Here is a 24,752-nt window from a genome sequence, read left to right as displayed (position 1 = left end):
AACAGACAAATAAACTGAATTGAGGCCTGGCCCATCCAGAATGAACACCCCTTTGTCATCCGGCGTCTGTGAATGTTCCAGACCATTTCACATCATCCAAAAGCTGTTATAGCTGCTATGCTATGTTTGGCTAACTTCTCCACAGCTTAAACAACAGGGGCAACCTGAAAGTGGTGACACAGGTAGACAGGATGGTGAGGAAGGTGTTTGGTATATTCACCTTCATCAGTCATGGCTTTGAGCAGAGGAGTTGGGACATCAAGTTACAGCTGTGCAAGATGTTGGAGAGGCCACACTCCAAGTATTGTGCATAGATCTGGTTGCCCAACTATAGGCAGAATGCTATTAAGCTGGAAAGGGCACACAAAGGTTCATTAGGATGCCACCAGGGCTGGAAGGTTTGAGTTATAAGAACGGATGGCACGGTTGGTGTAATGCTTTACAGTGCCTGTGATTGGGGTTCTATTCCCACCACTGTCTAGGGAATTTGTATATTTTCCCTGTGACATCGTGGTCCAGTTTCCTCCTACATTACAGGTTAGTAATTTATGAGAATATTGCCACCAGAAGAATGGTGAGACTTGTAGGCTGCCTCCAGCACATCTCTGGACTGTATTGGTCATTGACTGTACTGTATTTTTCAATGTTTCAATGTGACAATTAAAGCTAATCTTCTATCTTTAGATAGGTTGGGGCTGATTTCCCTGGGGATAAGAGGCTGAGGGGTGACATTATAGCAGTGTATAAAATCAAGAGGGCCATAGATAAGGTGAGTGGTCGGTCTTTTTCCTCAGGGTAGGGGAATCTAAAAGTAAAGGACTTAGAGCAGGTTTGAAGTGAGGGGAATGATTTAAAGAGGATCTGAGGAGCAAGTCTTTCACATAAAGGTTGGTGGGATGTGGAATGAGCTGCCAGAGGAAGAGAGAAAGGGTGGTACAATGATGAAGTTTAAAAAAACATTTGGAAGATACATGGATTGGAATGATCAAGAAAGATGGAAGGGAAATGGGTGTAGCTTGGGTGGCCAATTTGGTCAGCATGAACATAGTTGGTCCAAAGGCCCATTTCCTTGTGGTATAGCTCTCTGACTGTATGAAACTAACCACCTCCGCACTGCAAGGGGAGCCATTATTTCAGGGGATTTATCGCAAGGACAGCAGTTTGTGCCCTATGCAGCAACTGTACTGCGATTATCCTGAAACAGATTAGAGCTCAGAGCTACAGCCTCTCCACTTTACAACGAAAAACTGCGCTGAGGATTTTTATATTATTCTTTCTGAGTGGAGTGGGTAAGGGTGACATTTATTGATCCCCGCACGCTGGCCTTCAGCTTGCGAGACTCATGATGGAGTTACCAGCTGATCATCTTGACATTGTCTGTAAGGTTCAGTCCCGGACCCTGCGCCTAAGTGTTTCCTTTGTAAAGCCGCTCTGGCATGCTTGTACTGACCGTGGCGTGACACCAACATCCCAAATCTGCACGCACTTGTCACCTCACTCTCGGGTGTGGACGCAAAACTGGCATAACCTACTAATAGCATGTAGAACATAGAACACTACAGCACACTACAGGCCCTTCAGCCCATAATGTCGTGCTGACCCTTTAACCTACTCGCCCTTCCCTCCCACATAGTCCTCCATTTTTCTATCATCAATATGCCTATCTAAGAGATTCTTAACCGTCCCTAATGTATCTGCCTGGACCATCACCCATGGTAGGGTGTTCTATGCAATTACCATTCTCGGTGTAAAACACTTACCTCTGACATTCCCCCCCCCCCCCCCCCCACCGCCCCGCCATACTTTCCTCCAATCACCTCAAAATTATGTTCCTTTATATTAGCTGTTTCCTCCCTGGGAAAAAATGTCTCTGATTATCCATTCAATCTATTAATTTTATCATTTTTACACCTCTATCAAGTCACCTCTCATCCTCCGTCACTCTGAAAAGAAAAGCCCTAACACGCTCAATCTATCGTCATAAGACATGCTCTCTATTCGAGGCAGCTTCCTGGTAAATCTCCTCTGCACTCTCTCTAAAGCTTCCACATCTTTCCTATAATGTGGTGACCAGAACTGAACAGAATATTCCAAGTGTGATCTGCTCAGGGTTTTATAAAACTGAAACATTGCCTGCAGGAGTAAGAAATCGTGCAGATCCCACTAACAGCTGCCTATAGAAGATAGTTTATATCAAGTGGGATGAATATTGCACAAATATCAGCATCTTCACTAAAGCCATCATTGAGGCAATGTCACCACCCTTGCTGGGCCAAGCATGTGTGTAAACCCATTACTCCCAGCTCAGCAGTGGTCAGAGGTCAGAGGAACAAGTCATACTGGAAACAAATGTCTAAAAGATAGATGTGGTCATCACAAGCTATGACAGCATAGATGTGGAGCTGCTGTTTCTCCTGCCAAGGGACTCTCTATGGTGCCACCTGGTTGGAATTCCAGCAATATGTGCCCATGTGATGGTACAAAGAAAGGAAGATGAGATGAAGAAGTGCCCTCCTCTCATTACTACCATCAGGGAGGAGGTACTGGGTCCTCAAGACCCACATTCAATCGCTCAGGAATAGCTTCATCCCCTCTATCATCAGATTTCTGAATGGTCCATGAACACTACCTCACTATTCCCCTTCTGCACTATTTATTTATTTTTTGCAACTTATAGAAATATTTTGCCCTGTACTGCTGCCACATGTCAACAAATTTCATGCCATACGTCAATGCATCTGGATTGATTCTGATTTTGAGACTGTTGCCCTCTTCTTCCAGGCTGTTTGAAGTCACGGGCAGAAAGATTCAGCTAAACCTGGTGGGCTGCCATAGTGCAAGGGTTCCCAACCTGGGGTCTACGGACACACTGCTTAATGGTATTTGTCCAGGTCGGGAACTCATGCCTTAGTGGATCCCATTGCCAGTGGCGGAGGAGGCCAAAATAAGGAAACTGCCCTCACTTCAATGAAGGTTTCAAGCTATCTTCAGACTCTGTTGTCTGGCCCCATCAACACCTCAGGTTGGGACCCTGCATCAGGGTGGAGAACAGAGAGAGAAGATGCCAGAATTACAAGGGAGAGGGGAGTGGTAAGACAGGGATCTGAGGAGATTGGTGATCTGAAGTTAAAGATGACAGACAGGTTGTGTCAGACACAGGTCAGGAGAAGGAGCTGTTTGGAGGTGTGGCAAGTGCATGAAAAATAGAGACAGGCAAAGAGAAAATAAACACGAGGTAGATGGAGCAAGGTGAGGGGGAGGTGGAAGCGGTGAAAGTTGGAGATAGCTGCTGGAAGGAGATGAGCAGAAACACAAAGCTGGAGGTGATAACTGGAACTACTAGGCAAATAGTGAATGGCAAATGGAACCAGAAGCAGATAGGGGAGGGGAGGGGAGGGGAAGCCTGTGGGGAACTATGTGTGTGTGTGTGGTAGATGGAGGAAGCCGGGAGAGCGAGGAGGTTGAAGATTGTTGATGATAAAGGCTGGCTTTCCCGGTGATGCTCAAATCCAGACGAGATTAAAGATAACCATCAAAACATACGGTGAAATGCATCGTTTGTGTCAAAACAAATCACTGAGGAGTGTGCTGGGGGCAACCTGTAAGTGTCGTCCCACGTCCAGCACCGACATAGCATGCCCACAAACTAGTAACCCTAACCGTACATCTCTGGAATTTGGGAGGAAACTGCAGCAGCCAGAGGAAAGCTTGGTGGTCACAGGGAGAATGTATAAACTCCTTACAGACAGTGACGGGGACTGAACCCTGATCTTGTAGCTGGTGCTGTAAAGCATGGTGCTGATCAATATGCTACTGTGCTGCCCATGAAGTGAAAGATGAAGCAAGTACTACAACTTTGATGCTCACTAGGTCAGGGCACTGCTCCCTCTTGCAGTCGTGGCCATCAACACCGGCAAAGTCAATACCGACCAACATAACACCTATTCTTGACAGGGGATCCATCTCACAGGCATTGTGAGCATAACTATTGCAGGCATACAGAGATATTGTATCCATTGGTATGGGAGATTGTAACAGAGATAAGGAATGACACCAGGAATCTGATATAAGCCAAGATTCACTGCAGGTACCACACTGAGTCCAGCAAGGAGGAACACAACACAAGTTCAAAAACTGAGATAACAGCAACTAACAAGAGCAAGAGACCACATTAAACACATATTGGTTTAATGTTTCAGGTCATAGACCTTCCATCAAAATTTAAATATTCTTTTATCACAGATGTAGACAGACCTGCTGAGTATTTTCAGCATTTTGTTTTTATTTTCATCTTTGTTGAATTTTTAATATAGAGGTATAGAACACTACAGCACAGAAACAGCTCTGTAGCTCACCGAGTCAATGCTAAACATTTACTCTCAGAAACCGTCATATACCATCTAGGTAGTCTCCAGCCCCCTTGGTATGAACATTGAATTCTCCAACTTCTGGTAATTCCCTCCCTCTCCCTTCCCCATCCCACTTTCACGCTGTCTCCTCTTCTAGCTGCCTATCACCTCTCTCATGATTCTGCCTTCTTCTACTACCCATAGTATTTTCCCCTTACATTCCTTCTTCACCTTTCCTGCCTATCCCCTTCCCCACCCCTTTACCTTTCCTCTGATTGGTTGTTCACCTGCACCTTCTCCCTCCCCCCACCTTCTTTATATGGCCCCTGCCCCCTCCTTCTTCAGTCCTGACGAAGGGTCTCGGCCCGAAACGTTGACTGCTCATTTCGACGGATGCTGCCCGGCCTGCTGAGTTCATCCAGCTTGTTTGTACGTATAAACATTTACTCTGCCTTGTGCTGTCAACCCAAACCTGTACCATAGTTCTCCATACCCTTCTCGTCCACCTACATATCCAGGCTTCTCTCAAACGTTGAAATTGAATCTGCAACCATCACTTCCACTGGTTCCACACTTGCACCGCCCTCTGACTGAAGAACATCAGAACATAAGAAACAGGAGCAGGAGTCGGCCATCTGGCCCATCGAGCCTGCTCCATCGTTCAATAAGATCATGGCAGATCTGGCCATGGACTCATCTCCATCTCCATCCCATAACCCTTACTTCCCCTTAGGGAAAACCCTTAAATACATCACCCTTAACCTATGACCTCTAGTTCCAGTCTCACCCAGCCTCAGTACAAAAAGCCTGCTGGCATTAACCCTATCTATACTCCTCATAATTCTGTACACCTGTATCAGATCTCCTTTCATTCTCCAGGAAATAAGGTCCTAACCTTTTCCCTATAATAGATCCTCAAGTCCTGCCAACATCCTTGTAAATTTTCCCTCATATTGTTTTGTATTCTCCTTGGAAGCTGAGGGTGCTGAAGTAATCAGGCTTTGTCCTCTGAGTTCCCTATTATAGCTTTCATCTGAAGTGGGTTCTGCTGTTTGTTGTTTTCACTCAGACCCTTAACCTTCCTGTCTGCTTCAACATTTCCCCTTAGCCCCTGGGTCGAAACTTCTTCTGATTTCTTGTCTCAGTCTGGATCTGCGGGCTTTTGATTATAAATGTGGGATGTTGCTTACCATAGAAGGAGCTGTCTGTTGCGCTGTCGCATTTGTCCACGCCTTCCCCCTCACAGATGCCAGCACTGAGCTCCCTCTGTGGAGCCAGTGGTACAAAGGTTGTCTTCAGTGCCTCCTTAAGCAGCTCCCGGGTAGATTTCTGGGCCTCTTTTTGATCTGAAATAAAGCCAACAAAGCTAATATAGGAGAGAGCCTGAGAAATTCCACACTACATCGACACACACAGTCATTCTGGGTTGCAAGTATGGAGTCACAATGTTATATAGCACAGGTATAGGCCATACAGCCCAAATTGTCCATGTTAACTAAGACACCTAGCTGAGCTAGTAGCATTTGACTGCATATTCCTCCAAAACTTTTCTATCCATGTATCCATAAATATATCCAACTCTATAGCTTCTTCTGACATCTCACCATACACCATGTGAAAAAATTGCCCCTCAGGTCCCATCTAAATCTTGACCTCTCAAAGTCCTCTACTTTTAGACTCACCTACCCTGAGCAAAAGACCATGACCATTCACCTTCGCAATTTTATGAGCTTCCAATTTCACGAAAAGACAGATCTGAATCCGATAATCCAGCACCGTTGGGACTTTGGTGACAGACTACCAGAGTATATTGGTCCAATTAGCACCCTTAGGCACGTCCACATTAGACCGGATAATTTTGAAAGCGCCGGTTTCACGTAAAAATAATAGGCGTCCACACCAAGCGTTTTTGAAAATACATTAAAACGGGTATTTGGGTGCATCTCCTCCTACTGGGCATGCGCAGAACACATCTACAGAAAACAAGCGACATGTTTGGTGTCAAATCTCGCAGTGAAAGTGTGCGTTTGTGTGGTGGTTCAGTCCGAAGTCCGAGGTCCGGTCCGCAGACTCCAGGTTTTCCAGCGGTCCCTTGCTGTGGTTGGACTTAACCAGAAACACCTGAGGCTCATATTGGCAGTGGGAATATAAGTGGCCCTGGTATTGAGTATGGTTGGGGGGTTGTCTTGTCAAGATGCAGATGGCTGGTGGAAGGCTAGAATGGACTCTTGCCATCCTTGGGGCTGTGTTGGAGAACCATGGCTTCTGGGAGCCTTGCTGGTAGTAGTTGGAGCTGCCATTGTGGTATGGATTCTGCTGTTTCCTGGGCCAGCTGGGTGGCTGTTGGCCACTCTGAGCTAGGTAGGGATCTGGTTGCTTCTGTAGCCAGCCAAGGCTGTTGGCTGTAATGGCTGCTTGGAGCTACCCTGATGCAGAGGTAAAACTGTCTATTGTTCCTTGGTGTTTGTCTCTTCCTGTCCTTGCATCTGTGGGGTAAGTCTGGCTGTTCTGCCATTGCCCTGTGGGGAGAATTTGTCTTGTCTTTGCCTCTGTTGGGTAGGTCAGGCTGTTCTGCTGTTACCTGATGGATGGCCCTGCCCCACCTTGGTGTGGAGTTATAGATGAGTCCTGGCTTGTTGGTGGATAAGTCCTGGCTCTATGTTTGTGTACTGTCCTGTCTCATGTCAGTGTCCTGTCAAAGATGAGTCCCGGCTTGTCGGAGGATAAGTCCCAGCTCCATGTTGATGTAAAGTTCCTAGTCTGCCTCTAGCTCAAGCCTCAAGTCTTGACCCAGGCCTCAAGACCCCAAGTCCCGAGCCAAGCCTTGTCATGTCCTTGCCTGGGTTTGGGGGTCTGAGCCTGAGGCAAGACCCAGGTTCTGTGTCCTTGTCCAGTCTCAGGCTTGGAGTCCACCCCAGGCTTCTTGTTCCCAGTCCCCTGTCCTGGTCTTGCTTCTCTTGCCTTGACTGCATCCTGTCCTGTCCTTGGGTTCAGTCTAGTCCTGTTTCTGGGACTCCAATGTCTGTGTCCTGCAGTTGGGTCCTAATTCAACACCTGACTTATGACAGTTTGCAGTTACAGATTAGAGAAACTTAAAAGGAAATTGCCAAATGATGGATAGCTGTTGGCTCTCGTGCAAGAGGACTTAAAACTAAAAAAAATACTGAAACATATGGAGGCAAATGACAGGGAGTTCACGGACAATATGACACGGCTGACGATGAACATTGAAAAACTGACTAACTCTGTTGCATTAATAAAGCACCTTGTTAAATGTATAAAACATGTCTGTATCAGTGTTATCTTGTATTTCCATAAAATGTTACATTAGGCTGTTAAACATCTGTTGTCAGAGAAGTACTTGCATAAATGGGTAAACCACCTTCATACCAGCAAGGGCAGAAAACAGGGCAAAGTGAGTATACTTGTTTATTCAGTAAGCTATCGGTCAAAGTATTTGGTGAGTACACTTCTAACTCTTCTGGCTTCAGTCTCATTGCCGTCTGTTCTGATGGTTCTTGGGTTGTGTGGGGGTTGCATTCGAGAAAACAATGAAATGTTGCCATCTGGTCCGGCATGTCATGACAGCGTTTCTAGAAATCTCCAGTTACCCTGTCCACACTACTCTTGCCCAAGCAGCGTTTTCAAATTTACACACTCTGGAGGGCGTTTCAGGAAAGTTCTTTTTAGGGGAAGAAAACGCCATTTCGGTGTGGACGGAGGGTCAAAACAAAGAAAAAGCTTCGGTTACGGGTTTATCTGGTCTAGTGCGGGCGTAGCCTCAGTATGACAGTTTCCAGATGGAAACCTTTCCCTTTGGTGCAGGAAACCAGAGTGTGGTGGCATCGGCAAAACTTGCAGGAGAAAATGTCCAACAGCACCTCCATTAACAGGGATGGGTGGCTGTGAAAGCACTAGCAATTTGCGGGGTCACTTTCAGGGAGCTACAAACTCAGCTCCCAAGATCCCTCTGTAGAATAATGTTAGCAAGAGAGACATCGGCGAGACCCGACGCAGATTGGGGGACAGCTTCGTCGAGCACCTTCACTCCGTCCGCAACAACAGACAAGATCTTCCGGTTGCCACCCACTTCAACTCTGCTTCGCATTCCCATTCGGATATGTCCATACATGGCCTCCTCTACTGCCATGATGAGGCCAAACTCAGGTTGGAAGAGCAACACCTCATATATCGTCTGGGTATTCTCCAGCCCCTTGATATGAACATTGAATTCTCCAACTTCTGGTAATTTCCTCCCTCTCCCTTCCCCATCCCACTTACACTCTGTCTCCTCTTCTAGCTGCCTATCACCTCTCTCATGATTCTGCCTTCTTCTACTACCCATAGTGCTTTCCCCTTACATTCCTTCTTCACCTCTCCAGCCTATCCCCTCCCTGCTTCCCCTTCCCCACCCCTTGATCTTTCCTCTGGTTTTCCACCCTCCCCCCCCCCCCCCACCTTCTTTATGGGGCCCCTGCCCCCTCCTTCAGTCCTGACGAAGGGTCTCAGGCCCGAAACGTTGACAGCTCATTTCAACGGATGCTGCCTGACCTGCTGAGTTCATCCAGCTTGTTTGTATGTTAGTAAGGGCCCTGCCTTTGACTGTATACTTGATCTGCTTGAAGTGCAACACCTCACATTCACCTGGATGAAACGCCCGATAAGAGAGTTCATGTGCGCAACCTAGAAATTGACTGAATCTCTTCTGATCATGTTTTAAAGTCCCTGAACGCAGTAGCTGTAATGTTGGAGGAGTGAGCTATCCTGGAAATTAAGGTTATTGGTGTATGTAGGTGGTGCTCCTCACACTTCAGAGGCTCTTTTGATGCCTGGGACTGTGCAAAGCTATTAGTGTTGACATGAACTACCGGTAGTTTGTTTCAACAATAGTGCGTTTAACATTGGCTATCAGTTCTCCAAACTAGCTGATGTTCAATAGGAGTGTAAGTCGAGAGAAAGGTATAAAGAGGCCACAAAGGAGTACAGACAAGCTGAGTGATTGCATAGCAAATGAAATATACTGCGCAACATAATATAAATGGAATGTATTACATTGACTGTTCCATTTATTATAAATTACTGTGATTGCACATTTAGATGGAGACATAACGTAAAGATTTTTACTCCTCGTATGTGAAGGATATAAGAAATAAAGTCAATTCAAATACAAACATATGCAAAACAAGATCAGAGAGGTGAAAGATTGGGTAGCACTGATGGTCAAAGGGATAAGGGTAGACTTAGGTAGAGGCTTTTGAAAGTCAACATGCAGATATAGAATACAGAACACAGAATCACGTCAGCACAGTACAGGCCCTTCAGCCCACAATGTTGTGCCGACCTTTTAACCTAGTCTAAAATCAATCTAACCTTTCCTCCCATGTAGATTGTCATTTTTCATTCATCCATATGCCTACCTAAGAGTCACTTAAATGTCGATAATGTATCACAGGGGTTCCCAACTGCCTATATGCCATGGACCAATGCCATGGACCAATACCATTAAGAAAGGGGTCCGTGGACCCCCCGGTTGGAACCCCTGCTCTAGTACCTCACTGCCCAGTGCATTTCATGCAGTTACCACTGTGTAAAAAAAAAAAAACCTACCTCTGATGTAGTAAGTGATTAGGAAGACAAATAGTGCTGGCCTTCATTATGAGAGGTTTTGAGCACAGGGGTAGCAATGAAATTATCTGAGCGTTAATGACACTGAAACTGGAGAAACTGCCGTTTTGAATGCATGTCTCCTTATATCAGCTATCGCAGAGAGCATCAAAGATGTACTCGATTCATTCCGGGAGAGATTGACTGGTCTAGGGCTACTTTCTCTAGGGTTTAGAGGACTGTGATGAGATCTCCTGTTCTCACAGATTTGACAAACTGAATGTAAGGAAGAGAAGGAGTCTAGAACCAGGGCACAGAGTCTCAGAATGAATCTGCTTCGGACTGAGATGAGGAGAAGTTTTCGCAAGTCAGAGGATGGTGGACCTCAGGAATACCCTGGGGAGCTGTGAATGAGTCACTGAGGTCATTCAGAGCAAGGAATATGGGGATGGTGCTGTTTCTGAAGACCAGGCATTACATTGATGGATGATAGAGCGGATTCAAATGGCCTGCTCCTTCTCCTGCTTGTAATCTATCCTTTGTACTGGAAGATTCAGACCGTCTCAGCTCCAGCCATCCTGAACATTGCACAGCTAAGGCGATTTAAATTCCATTTTACTGAGGCTCAGACTGATTAAACTTGGTAAACTCTAAGACCAGGAGGCTTATACAATTTAAACCCAGTTATCCTCAGGACTGAGAGATTCAGTCTGTTATGTCCCAATATTGCCTCATATAGATGCTCAGGCTGTTTAAACCAAATTTTCCCAGTACTAAGACTGTTTAAAATCTAATTAACCCTGATGCTGAGATGCTCAAATGCCTGTCTCAGCACAAGACCGCGTGGAAGGGTTAAATCCCAAGTCCCCATCTACATGGATAGTCAGATTGTTTAATTCCCTAGTTATCCTGAATAACGAGCATCATTTAAATAAATATTGCTTTGAACACCCTCATAATGATTAAACCAAGTCACCAAGTTCATAGATCCTCAGGATATTAAAGCCCAGGATATCTCAAGTTCAGAGACACTCTGACAACTTAATCCGATTGAAGCGTACTGTTTTATACTGCAGGTACTTTCAGTACATTGCACTGAGTACAGAGACCCCAGGATTTCTTAAATCCTCGTCACCCTTTGTTTGGAGACACACAGGGGTGTCAAACCCATTTTAGGTCATGGGCCGGATTGAGCAAAATGCAGCTTCATGCGGGCCGGATCAGTCAGACGCGTGCGAACGCAGCTTTCGTTGCCTCCGTTTTTTCAGCCTGCTCTCATGTGTCTCAGTCTCTGCTATAACTACAAAGTGTTTCACTTTACAAATTCCGTTTCTTATGAAGAAGACTGCCGAATAAACACTAAAAACCCTGAAAACCTGGTACCTGAATAAACTCAGCATTAGCCATATCATACGCCACAGGCACTTCGATTACTGGGGCCAGCTTTAATAGTAATTAGATATTATCTCGTGGGCCAAAGATAATTCCACCGCGGGCCGGATTTGGCCCGTGGGCCTTGAGTTTGACATATATGGAGTAAATAAATAGTTACCTTAAGTACAAGAAATGTGACAATTTTACAAAAATGCGAGAATATAAGGAGTGATGCCTCAAAAAGACGGTGTCCATCATTAAGGACCCTGATCACCCAGGTCATGCTTTGTTCTCATGGCAACCCTCAGGCAGGAAGTACAGGAGCCTGAAGGTACAACAATTCAGGAACGGCTTCTTCCCCTCTGCCGTCTGATTTCTGAATGGACAATAAAACCATAAACACTACCTCACTACTTTTTATTTCTATTTTTTCCACTACTTAATTTAATTATTTAATATATATTTACTGTAATTCACTGTTTTTTTATTATTATGTATTTCATTGTACTGCTGCTGCAAAGTCAACAAATTTCATGACATATGCCAGTGATATTAAACTTGATTCTGATTCTGAATAGCAGGAGTAGTTGCTTGGTCCCTTTGCCTTCTCCATTAATTATTTAGACCATGGTGGACTTTTTACCTCAGTGCCTATTGCCAGCAATTTCCCCATATCCCTCAGCTCCATTCATCACCAGATATCTAACAACCTCCACCTTCAATATTTTCAGCAACTGAGTCTCCACAGCCCTCTTGGGTGAAGAATCTCAAAGTTCACTATTTCTGGGTGAAGAGATCTCTTCTCATTTCTGTCCTGAGTGGCTGTCCCTCTGCTTTGGGACTGTAAATCCTGGTTCTAGACTCCCCAGCCAAGGAAAACATTCTCCTTGCAAGCCCTGTATGAATTATATGTTCCAGGTTCCCTCTCATTTTTCAAAACTCAAAGTATAAGCCAATTTGAAGGAGGTACACCACCAAGTTCAGGAACAGTTATTGCCCTTCAGCCAGCAGGCTCCTGACTCATAGAACAATACAGTACGATACAGGCCTTTTGGCCCACAATGTTGTGCTGACCCTCAAACCCTGCCTCCCATATAACCCTCAATCTTAAATTCCTCCATATACCTGTCTAGTAGTCTCTTAAACTTCATTAGTGTATCTGCCTCCACCACTGACTCAGGCAGTGCATTCCACGCACCTACCACTCTCTGAGTGAAAAACCTTCCTCTAATATCCCCCTTGATCTTCCTTCCCCTTACCTTAAAGCCATGTGCTCTTGTACCTCATCATGGATAACTTCACTCATCCCCAACACTGAATTGATTCCACAATCTGTGGACTCACTTTCAGGGCTGTACAACTCCATTTCTTGGTACTTGCTTATTTAGTTTTGTATTTGCACAGATAGTCTTTAGCAAATTAGTTGTTTGTCAGTCTACGTTTATGTGTAGATTTTCAGTTATTCTATTGTATTTCTTTGCTCCACTGTGAAGGCAGCAAGAAAATAAATCTCCGGGTAGTATATGGGTGAAAAATTACAAACCTTAATAAGCAAACAGGGGGAAATCTGCGGATGCTGCAAATTCAAACAACACACACAAAATGCTGGTGGAACACAGCAGGCCAGGCAGCATCTATAGGGAGAAGCGTTGTCGACGTTTCGGGCCGAGACCCTTTGTCAGGACTAACTGAAAGGAAAGATAGTAAGAGATTTGAAAGTAGTGGGGGGAGGGGGAAATGCTAAATGATAGGAGAAGACCGGAGGGGGTGGAATGAAGCTAAGAGCTGGAAAGGTGATTGGCGAAAGTGATACAGAGCTGGAGAAGGGAAAGGATCATGGGACGGGAGGCCTCAGGAGAAAGAAAAGGGGAGGGGGGAGCACCAGAGGGAGATGGGGAACAGGCAGAGTGATGGGCAGAGAGAGAGAAAAAAAACAACTAAATACATCAGGGATGGGGTAAGAAGGGGAGGAGGGGCATTAACGGAAGTTAGAGAAGTCAATGTTCATGCCATCAGGTTGGAGGCTACCCAGCCAGTATATAAGGTGTTGTTCCTCCAACCTGAGTTTGGATTCATTTTGACAGTAGAGGAGGCCATGGATAGACATATCAGAATGGGAATGGGACGTGGAATTAAAATGTGTGGCCACTGGGAGATCCCACTTTCTCTGGCGGACTGAGCGTAGGTGTTCAGCGAAATGGTCTCTTCCAAGAAAAGCTCAAGGCACCATTTGCTTTCCTAATTTCTCCTCCTATGTTTCTCTGTTTCGAGTGCAATGACATTTAGGATTCTCTGATCACCGGTAGATGCTAACTTCAATCTCCCACAGTCTGAAAAATATTGTGACTTTCTGTTTTAAAATGCTGACCTCAGATTTTCTACATTAGATTCCCAATGCATGCCCTTGTCTATTCACATAACCTGAGTACTGAATCCTCTCAACATTCCTTTTCCAGCCCACTCTTCAACCTGGCTTTCGATATATTACACTCCTTATCATTTTGCCAAATGAGTATTGGTTTATTATTGTCACATGTACCAGTTGCAGTGAAAGGTTTGTCTTGCATACTGTTCTTATGAATCAAATGATGACATAGTGCATTGGTATGGAAACAGCACCACAGCAGAGAGGATGGCTCTACAGCGGGTAGTCAAAACTGCCCAGTGTATCAGTGGCACCTGCCTACCTGTCATCAAGGACATATTGTACAGAGAGGTGCCAGTAACATCATGTCGGGTCCCACACACCTGGCTCGTGGGTTGTTTGGCCCACTCTAATCAGGGAGGAGACTACGTAGAACCCATGCCAGGACCGCCACGCTCAAAAGCAGTTACTTTCTCCAAACAATAAGACTGATCAACACCTCCACCCACAAGGAAGGGAGTAGAGATAGCCCAGGAAATTATAGACCGGTGAGTCTTACTTCAGTGGTTGGTAAGTTGATGGAAAAGATCCTGAGAGGCAGGATTTATGAACATTTGGAGAGGCATAATATGATTAGGAATAGTCAGCATAGCTTTGTCAAAGGCAGGATGTGCCTTGAGAGCCTGATTGAATTTTTTGAGATGTGACTAAACACATTGATAAAGGTACAGTATTAGATGTAGTGTGTATGGATTTCAGCAAGGCACTTGGTAAGATACACCATGCAAAGCTTATTGAGAAAGTAAGGAGGCATGGGATCCAAGGGGACATTGCTCTGTGGATCCAGAATTGGCTTGCCCACAGAGGGCAAAGAGTGGTTGTAGACAGGTCATATTCTGCATGGAGGCCGGTGACCAGTGGTGTGCCTCAGGGATCTGTTCTGGGACCCTTACTCTTTGTGATTTTTATAAATGACCTGGATGAGGAAGTGGAGGGATGGGCTACTGAATTTGTTGATGACACAAAGGTTGATGGTGTTGTGGATAGTGTGGAGGGCTGTCAGATGTTACAGTGGGACATTGATAGGATGCAAAACTGGGCTGAGAAGTGGCAGATGGAGTTCAACCCAGATAAGTGTGAGGTGGTTCATTTTGGTAGGTCAAATATGATATTAGTATTAATAGTAAAACTTTGGCAATGTGGAGGATCAGAGGGATCTTGGGGTCCGAGTCCATAGGACACTCAAACGTACTACACAGGTTGACTCCATGGTTAAGAAAGTATAGAGTGCATTGGCATTCATCAATTGTGGGATTGAGGTTAGGTGCCAAGATGTAATGTTGCAGCTATAAAGGATCCTGGTCAGACCCCACTTGGAGTACTGTGCTGAGTTATGGTTGCCTCACTACAGGAAGGATGTGGAAACCATAGAAAGGGTGCAGAGGAGATTTACAAGGATATTGCTTGGGTTGGGGAGCATGCCTTATGAGAATAGGTTGAGTGAACTCGGCCTTTTCTCCTTGGAGCGACAGAGGGTGAGAGGTGACCCAATAGAGGTACATAAGATGATCAGGGGTGTAGATTGTGTGGATAGTCAGAGGCTTTTTCCCAAGGCTGAAGTGACTAACACAAGAGGGTACAGTTTTAAGGTGCTTGGCAGAAGGAAAAGAGGAGATGTCAGGGGTAAGTTTTTTACGCAGAGAGTGGTGAGTGCATGGAATGGGCTGCTGGCAATAGTGGTGGAGGCAGATACAATAGGGTATTGTATTAAGAGACTCCTGGATAAGTACATGGAGCTTAGAAAAATAGAGGGGTATGGGTAACCCTTCATAATTTCTATAGTAAGGATATGTTAGGCAAAGTTTTGTGGGCCGAAGGGCCTGTTTTGTGCTGTAGGCTTTCTATGTTTCTATGTTTCTAACTCCACCAATGATTTATTACTTCCTGTCGGTCACCTTATCTATAGCCTAGCATTACTTAATGGACATGCAGTCAAACTATGTATATAAGCTATCTTACGTATTTATATTTATGGTGCTTTTTAAAAATATTATTATTATGTTCTTTATCTTTTGTGTTTTTTGTGCTGTATCATTTCCAGAGTAACAATATTTTATTCACCTTACAATTGTAGATGGAAATGACATTAAACAATAAGACCATAAGATATAGGAGCAGAATTAGGCCATTTGGCCCATTAAGTCTTCTCTACCATTTTGTCATGACTGATTCAATTTTCCTCTCAGCCCCAATGTTTTGCCTTCTTCCTGCTTCCCTTCATGCTCTGACCAATCAAGAATCTATCAATCTCTGCATAAATATACATATAGACTTGGCCTCTGCTGTGGATTGATCCACAGATTCATCACTCTCTGGCTAAACACGTTCCCCCTCATTTCCATTCTAAAAGAACACCCCTAGATTTTGAGGTTGTGTCCTCTTGTCTTAGACTCTCTTGCCATAAGTAACATCTTCTCCGCATCAACTCTATCAAGGCCTTTCACCGTTTGATAGGTTTCAATGAAGTCACCCGTCATTCTTCTGAATTCGAGTGAATACAGGCCCAGAGCTATCAAGTGCTCTCATATGACAAGCCATTCAATTCTGGAATCATTTTTGTGAATCTACTTTGAATCCTCTCCAGTTTCAGCACATCCTTTCTAAGATAAGGGGCCCACAACTACTCACAATACTCTAAGTGAGGCCTCACCAGCGCTTTATAAAGTATCAGCATTACATCCTTGCTTTTATACTCTAGTCCTCTTGAAATGAATGCGTACATTGCATTTGTCTTCCTCACCACAGGCTCAACCTGCAAATTAACCCCTAGGGAATCCTGCACAAAGACGCCCAAGTCCCTTTGCACCTCAGTTTTTTGTATTTTCTCTCCGTTTAGAAAATAGTCAACCCTTCCATTTCTTCTTTGAAAGTGCACGACCATACACTTTCCGGCACTGCATTCTATCTGCCATTTCTTTGCCCATTCTCCCAATCTTTCTAAGTCCTTCTGTAGCCTCTCTACCTCCTCAAAACTACCTGTTCCACCACCTATCTTCACCTTGTCTGCAAATTTTGCAACAAAGCCTTCAATTGCATCATCCAAATCAATTACATACAACATAAAAAGAATCGATTCCAACACAGACCCCTGCTGAACACCACTAGTTGCCGACAGACTATCAGAAAAAACTCCCTTTATTCCCAGTCTTTGCTTTCTGCCAGCCAGCAGCTGCTTTATTCATGCTAGAATCTTTCCTGTAATATCAAAATTCAAAGTAAATTTATTATCAAAGTATGCATATGTCACCAAATACAACCCTGCAATTTGTTTACTTGTAGGCACACTCAGGAAGTCCAAGAAACATGACAGAATCAATGAAAGAGCAAACAGGAGGAAATCTGCAGATGCTGGAAATTCAAACAACACACACAAAATGCTGGTGGAACACAGCAGGCCAGGCAGCATCTATAGGGAGAAGCACTGTCGACGTTTCGGGCCGAGACCCTTCGTCAGGACAGCATTTTGTGAGAATCAATGAAAGATTGCACCTAGCAGGGATGGATAAAAAACCAATAAGCAAAATTCAACAAACTGTGCAAATACAAAAGAAAAGAAGTAATCATAATAAATAAATAAGCAATAAATATGAAGGAAATGAGATGAAGAGTTCTTGAAAGTTGTAGGAACATTTCAGAGATAGGGTGAGTGGAGTGAAATTATCCCCACTGGTTCAAGAGCCTGATGACTGAGGAGTAATAACGACTCCTGAACTTGGTGCTGTGAGTCCTGAGACCTTCTTTCCGAGGGCAGTAGTGAGAAGAGAGTGTGGCCTGGGTGGTAGGGGTCTTGACGATGGATGCTGCTTTCCTGTGACAGCGCTCCATGTTGATGTGCTCAATGGTGGAGAGCATGATGGACTGGACTGTATCCACTAAGATTTTCCATTCAAGGGATTTGGTGTTTTCATACCAGGATGCAACTGGCTAATATACCCTCCACTACACAGCTATAGAACGCTTTCAGTTTTAGATGTCATGCAGAATCTTCGCAAAATTCTAACGAAGTGGAGGTGCAGCTGTGCTTTCTTCATAAATCTATCAAAGAAGTGTAACGTAGGTAGACAAGAGCAGGATCATAACAAGTTAGATTATGAGGTCAGGAGTCCATCATGTCATACAAGAGTCTGATAACAGTGGGATAGAAGCTGCTCTTGAGGCTAGTGGTATCTTTGTGCCGAAAATGAAAAGCTAGATTGCATCACCAATCACTGTCACAGCGCAGTGGTCTCAACTGGAAAGTGCTCCATCTATGCTTGCTGTCCATTATCCAGCCTTCAGGCAAAGTCAATGCATTGACCGCAATACCATGAGCTCTAATTTTGTTTATTAACCATTGAAGGGCATCTGAAGCATACCACATCAACTATTTTGCCTCTTATCTATTTTTCCAGATCCAGCCTCAAAAAAACAGGTTTGTCACACACATTTCTCTTTTATAAATGCAGGCTGACCCTGGCTAATCCTCTAATTATTTCCTAATTACCCGTAATAAAGGACTCCACATTTTCTCTCCTACTTATGTCGGATTAATAGGTCTACAGTTTTCTGTTTCCTTGCCCCGTCTCTTCTTAAATGCTGTGTTCAAATCTGTGGGAGGTGTTCTCAAGACTATGGACTTCTATGGGATGACAGCAAGCACGTTCACTGCCACCTCCTCCTCAGCTCTGAGAGACAGTTCATCAAGTCGGGAGCAAGTATTGGCCTTCGGTCCCACTATTTTCTCTAAAATTATTTATTAATAACATTAATTGTTTTGAATCCATCTTTCAGACCTATAGTACATCACTATTACAGAGCCTCAAAGAATATTTAATCTTATTTACCCTCAATGTGCAAAACCTCAAACTACTTGGAAGCTGGTTACCCCACATGTAAAAACTCCAGGACTGTTTAACTCCCAAGTTATCCTGAGTATAGAGCTTGTATACTGTTAAATCTGAAGCTGAAAGTTCAAAATAAATTTATGATCAAACTATATACCTGTCACCATATACTACCCAGAGATTTATTTTCTTGCAGGCATTCACAGTCAAATAAATATAATAGAAGCAATGGAAAACTACACATGAACATTGATAAACGACCGATGTGCAAAACTGAGCAATTAAAAAAACTAATAATAATAATAAATAGTAAATCAATAATACTGAGAACATGAACCGTAGAATCCTTGAAACTGAGTCCATGGGGTGTGGAATCAGTTCAGTGTTGAGGTGAGTGAAGGTATCCACACCGGTTCAGGAGCCTGATGGTTGAAGGGCAATAACTGATCCTGAACATGATAGTGAGGGACCTAAGGCTCTTGCACCTCCTTCCTGATGGCAGCAATTGGTAGAAAGCATGGCCTGGGTGGTGGGGGTCCTTGATTATGGGTGCTGCCTTCTTGTGGTAGCACTCCTTGTAGATATGCTCAGTGGTGGGAGAGGAGGGCTTTTCCTGTGATGGACTGGGCTGTATCCATCATTTTTTGTAGGCTTTTCAGTTCCTGGACTTTGGTGTTTCCATACCAGGCCATGATGCAACCATTCGGGATACTCTCCACTGTGCATCAATAGAGTTCATCAGAGTTTTAGATGATATGCCGAATCTACGCAAACTTCTAAGAAAGCAGAAATGCTACTGTGCCTTCTTTGTAATGGCATTTACGTGCTAGTTCCAGGACAGGTTCTTTGAGATGATAACACCAAGGAACTTAAAGTTATTTATCCTCTCCACCTCAATCGTCTCATGAGGACTCCCTACACCCATCCACCTTGAGTTACATAGAACAGTATGTCACAAGGCAAGTCCTTCAGCCCACAATGTTGTGTTGACATTTTAATCTTTTCTAAGATCAATCTCGTCCTTCCTCCCTCATAACCCTCTATTCTTCTATCATTCATGTGCCTACCTTAGAGTTTCTTAAATGTCTATAATGTATCTGCCTCTACCACCTGCTTTCTGTGTAAAATTCCTATCTCTGATGACACTCTATACTTTACTCCAATCACCCTTTGATCAGCAATTTCTGCCTGTTACAGGGACCTTTGAGTTGCTGAAACTTCAATACTTTGAGCATAGAGATTATTTAACTGTTTCTTCATCTAAATGCCATGTCAGACCTGAATTCAATTTAATAGTTAACTGTGTAATTGGCTGCAACCCTATGGCTACACAGCCTGACATGAACCAGAATAATATTTTGGTGTCTGTGTGGCTCTCGTCAGTAGTCAGGCTGAATACTGTGCTTCAGATACAAATTCTGAATCACTTATTTATCATATGACCCTCAAAACATTCAGTGAAATGCTTCATTGTGTTAACAACCAGCACACAGTAGCGATGTGTTGGGGGTAGCCTGCAAAGTGCCACCACACATTCCCGCACCAATGCAAAACATCCACAATGCTTGGCAGAACAACACAGACACAGCGTGACACTATTACAGCTCAGAGCATCAGAATTTGGAGTTAATTTCCGGCACCGTCTGCAAGGAGTTTGTATGTCCTACCAATGATGTCGTGGGTTTCCTCTGGGTGCTCTGGCTTCCTCCCACTGTCCAAAGACGTACCATCCAGTAGGTTAATAGGTCATTGTAAATAGCCCTGTGATTAGTAGGTGATTTGGTGGGCAGGACAGCTTGCTGAGTAGGAAGGGCCTGTTCTACACTATATCCTTAAACGTAGTAAATAAACACAACACACAACAGAACAATAGCAGCAAAACAAGCCCCTTTTCTCTCTCCGACCCATCGACAGTCATCCAACTCCAGGACAAGCCTCTGGGCCTTCAACCTCCAGTCTCCAGGCTTCCGCCATCAGACTTCGACTTCTAGACTTCTGATTGACCTTCGGGCTCCGATCGACACCCAGATAATGCAATGGTAGGTCCTGAACTCCAGAAAACTCCAAGCTCAAACTCTGGCCGTGCTAACTGACCTTTTCCTCGCATGGTCTTTAACCGCAGAGAGCCCTTCTGAATTGTCCGTATTGCTAGCCTTTGAGTATTGAGTGGAGGCCTAGAGTGCAGACATCCTTTGTCATCCATCGACGATGCTGGACTTCAATGCAGAATACTGAGCTCAGGGTGGAGTCCTGACCTTTAAATCCTCCACATTCTTGCCCCTAAACGCTAATTTGACCCTCGTTATTATCCTAATCCCTAAATTGGCCTCTTTATTTGCAAAATCATACCTACAAACAAAAAGGCAACGATCTCGACGGAGAGAGTTGTTACAGTGTAAGTGGTATTGGAAAGAGAGACAGAGTGTAAATTATAGTCACAGAGTCCTAACACAGAAACAGGCTCTTTGTCCCATCCAGTCCATGCCAAACCATTCATCTGACTAGTCCCATCGACCAGAACCCTCCCATCCATATACCTATCCAAATTTCTCTTAAGTGTTGAAATTGAACCCGCATCCACCACTTGCCCTGGCAGCTAATTCCACACTCTCATCACTTACTAAGCCCCCTCATGTTCCCCTTAAATATTTCACCTTTCACCCTTGACACATGACCTCTAGTTCTAGTCTCATCCAGCCTCAGTGGAAAGCCTGCTTGCATTTACCCTATGTATACCCCTCATAATTTTGCATAGCTCTATCAAAACTCCCAACAATCTTCTACGTTTTAGGGAATAAAGTCATATCCTGCTCAACCTTTCCCTATACCTGCAACATCCTTGTAGATTCTCCCTGCACTCTTTCAATCTTATTTACATCTTTCCTGTATGTAGATGACCAAAATTGGACAAAATTAGGCCTCGTCAACATTTTATATAATTTCAATGTAACATCCCAACTCCTGTACTCAATACATTGATTTACGAAGGCCAATGTGCCAAAAGCTTTCTTTATGACCCTATCTACCTGTGGCACCATTTTTGAAGGAATTATAGATCTGTATTTCCAGATCCCTCTGTGCTACCAAGTACTTCATTCATTACTGCTCACCGTGTAAGACCTACCCTGGTTGGTCCTCCCAAAATGCAACACCTCACATTGTCTACATTAAGTTCTATCTGCCATGCTTCAGCCCATTATTCCAGCTGATCCAGATCCCCCGCAAACTTTTATGGTCTTCCTCACTATCCACTACACCCCCAATCTTGGTGTCATCCATAAATTTGCAGATCCAGTTTAGCACATTATCATCCAGATCATTGATAAAGATGACAAGCACAATGTACCTAGCACTAATCCCTGTGGCACACCACTAATCACAGGCTCCCAGTCAAGGAGGCAACCATCTACAATTAGTTTTTGACTTTTTCTGTGAAGCCAATGTCCACTCAAATTTATCACCTCATCTTGAATGTCCACTCAAATTTACCACCTCTTCTTGACCAACTTCCCATTTGCGGACCTTGTTAAATGCCTTGCTAAAGTCCACGTAGACAAAATCCTTTGCCTCTCATTGATCAACTTTCCTGGTAACTTCCTCAAAAAACTCTATAAGGTTGGTTAGACACGACTTACCATGTACGAAGTCATTCGACCATCTCTAATCAGTCCCAATTTATCTAAATACTTAAAAGTCTGGTCCCTTAGAATACCTTCCGATCACTCACACAAAATGCACGAAGAACTTAGCAGGCTAGGCAGCATCTATGGAAAAAAGTACAGTTGACACTTTGGGCCGCAACGAAAAATCCATTTAAGATCTCCTCCAACTCTTTCGGCTCCAGACATAGATTACTACTCTGATCTCAAGAAGACCAGTTTTGTTCCTTGCTATCCTGTTGCTCATAGCATATCTGTCGAAGTCCTTAGAATTCTCCTTCACCTTGTCTGCTAAAGCAACCTCATGTCTTCTTTAATCCATCCTGATTTCCTTCTTCAGTGTCGACTTGTATTTCTTATGCTCCTCAAGTACCTCATTTGTTCCTACCTGCCTATACCTACTATGCACCTCCTTTTTCTTAACCAGGGCTTCAGATTCTCTCAAAAACCAAGGTTCCCTAAACCTGTTTTCCTTGCCCTTTACTCAGACAGGAACATACAAACTCTGTACTCTCATGTTCCTGAGGGAACATAGAATAGTACAGCACAGTACAAGCCCTTTGGCCCACAATGTTCTGCTGACCCTTAAACCCTGCCTCCCATATATCCCCCCCCCCCCCACCTTAAATTAGGCAAGAAGGAATAGGCAAGAAATTAGGAATATAGGTTGGGAGCGATCTTTAGCTCAGCAAAATCCCCCTGGTAATTCTGGTCTCCCCCACCACGGATGGCTGGCCCTTTGCTCAAGTACCCTGAAGCGAGCTAGTCCTATTTACCCACATTTGGCTCAAAACCATCTAAACCTCCTCTCCACAGGGAATAGAATACAACTTTATTGTCATTGCTCGAGGCAATGAGATTGTGGGTCTACTCCAGTCTGTGTAAAACAGATCCTTACAATGCATACAGTATGGCTTAATTTTAAATTAAATAAATAAATTAAAATTCCAATATTTACATGCAATAAGTGACTTCAATAGTCCATATCACTCAAAGGCCACTGGCAAGCCAGGGTATAACATCATTCAGCTGCAAAACTGCCCTTGGGAAGGAGCTGTTTTTCAGTCTAACTGTCTTGGCTAAGATGTTTCTGTATCTTCTACCAGATGGTAGAGATTGAACAGATCCCTCTGTTGGAATGGGAATTTAATGATATTACAAGAATGCATTAGCCATATATACTTATAGATACTTATCTGGATGGCTGTGAGGCAACAACATCATTCAAAGTTCAAAGTTCAAAGTTAAATTTATTAGCAAGCTACACATATTTCACTGTATACAGTACTGTCCAGAAGTCTTGAGCAGATATACATAGCTGGGGAGCCCAAGACTTTTGCAGTTGTAGTTCTATGTATTGCTCTGCATTGCAGTTGCAAAAAACAAACAAAAAAACAGATTTCATGATATGTGTGAGTGATGATAAACCTGATTCTGATATGGGTCTCCGTTGTGGACCAAGAGTGGGAAGGGGGCAGGGAGAGGAGAGGGAGCAGGAAGCACCAAAGAGACATTCTGTTATGTTTAATAAATTTGAATTAAATGACCTTGCCTTCTTGCCTAATGTCTTGGGGTTGTGTGGTTGCATGTGGCTGTACACGTGCCGACCATCCCCCACCCCACCCCTGCCCTGGCACTCCTTCTCTGCCACCCCTCCCACAGCACTGTGCCCTCACCTTTCCCAATATCCTAGTCTCCCGCTAGATTTACCAACTCGCTCTCTGCTCAACATTAATATGTACATTTCTCTGCAAAAATCTGAGGCACCCTGGATATATGCCTAAGACTTTTGCAGAGTACTGTACAACCTTACGATTCACTTTCTTGATCAGGACCAGATAAGGAGGATATCCACCTTGCATGTCATCAGACCCTATAGTCTACCTCTGTCCAGGCCTGATCTGTTCACATGTTAAACATGGCAATGAGCATATAGGAGGCGGAACTCGGGGTGAAGTTTATCATCTACCTGAGACAGAAAGGCACAGTGCATGGGATCAAAAGAGGCTGCAGAGGGTTGTAAACTCAGCCTGCTTCATCATGGGCACAACCCTTCCCATAACTGATGACATCTTCAAAAGGCAGTCGCTCAAGAAGGCAGCATCCATCATGAAGGATCCTCACCACCCGGGACGTGCCCTCTTCTTATGGATCTTCAGGATGGAGGTAAAAGAGCCTGAAGACAAGAACTCAATGTTTCAGGGACATCTTCTTCCCCTCTGTCATCAGATTGCTGAATGGATAATTTTACTCACTATTTTTGCTCTCATTTACACTACTTATTTAATGTTTATATATACAGTATTTATTATTATAATTTATAGTATATTTGATCTACCGTACTTTAGTGCTGCTACAAAACAACAAATTTCAGGACATATGCCAGTGGTAGTAAATCTGATTCTGTCAATTATAAAGAATTATTATAAAGAATTCTGAATGATCCATGAACCTATGAACACTAACTCACTATAGCACCATTTATTTGTTTCTTAAGTCTTGCCCCGCACAACTGCAC

At 44.0% G+C, this 24,752-nt stretch overlaps 1 protein-coding gene across 1 annotated transcript in view; it reads right to left on the bottom strand.

The window, feature by feature from the left end:
- The window catches only part of LOC140734025 (retinal homeobox protein Rx1-like), a 51,912-nt gene that overhangs the window by 25,476 nt on the left and 1,684 nt on the right, over positions 1–24,752 (bottom strand). The window contains exon 2 of the mRNA XM_073057605.1: positions 5,540–5,695. Within this exon, the coding sequence (XP_072913706.1) occupies positions 5,540–5,695 (156 nt within the window). The remainder of the gene's footprint in view (positions 1–5,539; positions 5,696–24,752) is intronic.

This window comes from Hemitrygon akajei, chromosome 10, assembly GCF_048418815.1.
Source record: "Hemitrygon akajei chromosome 10, sHemAka1.3, whole genome shotgun sequence".
Taxonomy (NCBI): domain Eukaryota; kingdom Metazoa; phylum Chordata; class Chondrichthyes; order Myliobatiformes; family Dasyatidae; genus Hemitrygon; species Hemitrygon akajei.
Note: the sequence above shows the minus strand (reverse complement) of the source record. Positions and strands in the feature narration are given on the sequence as shown.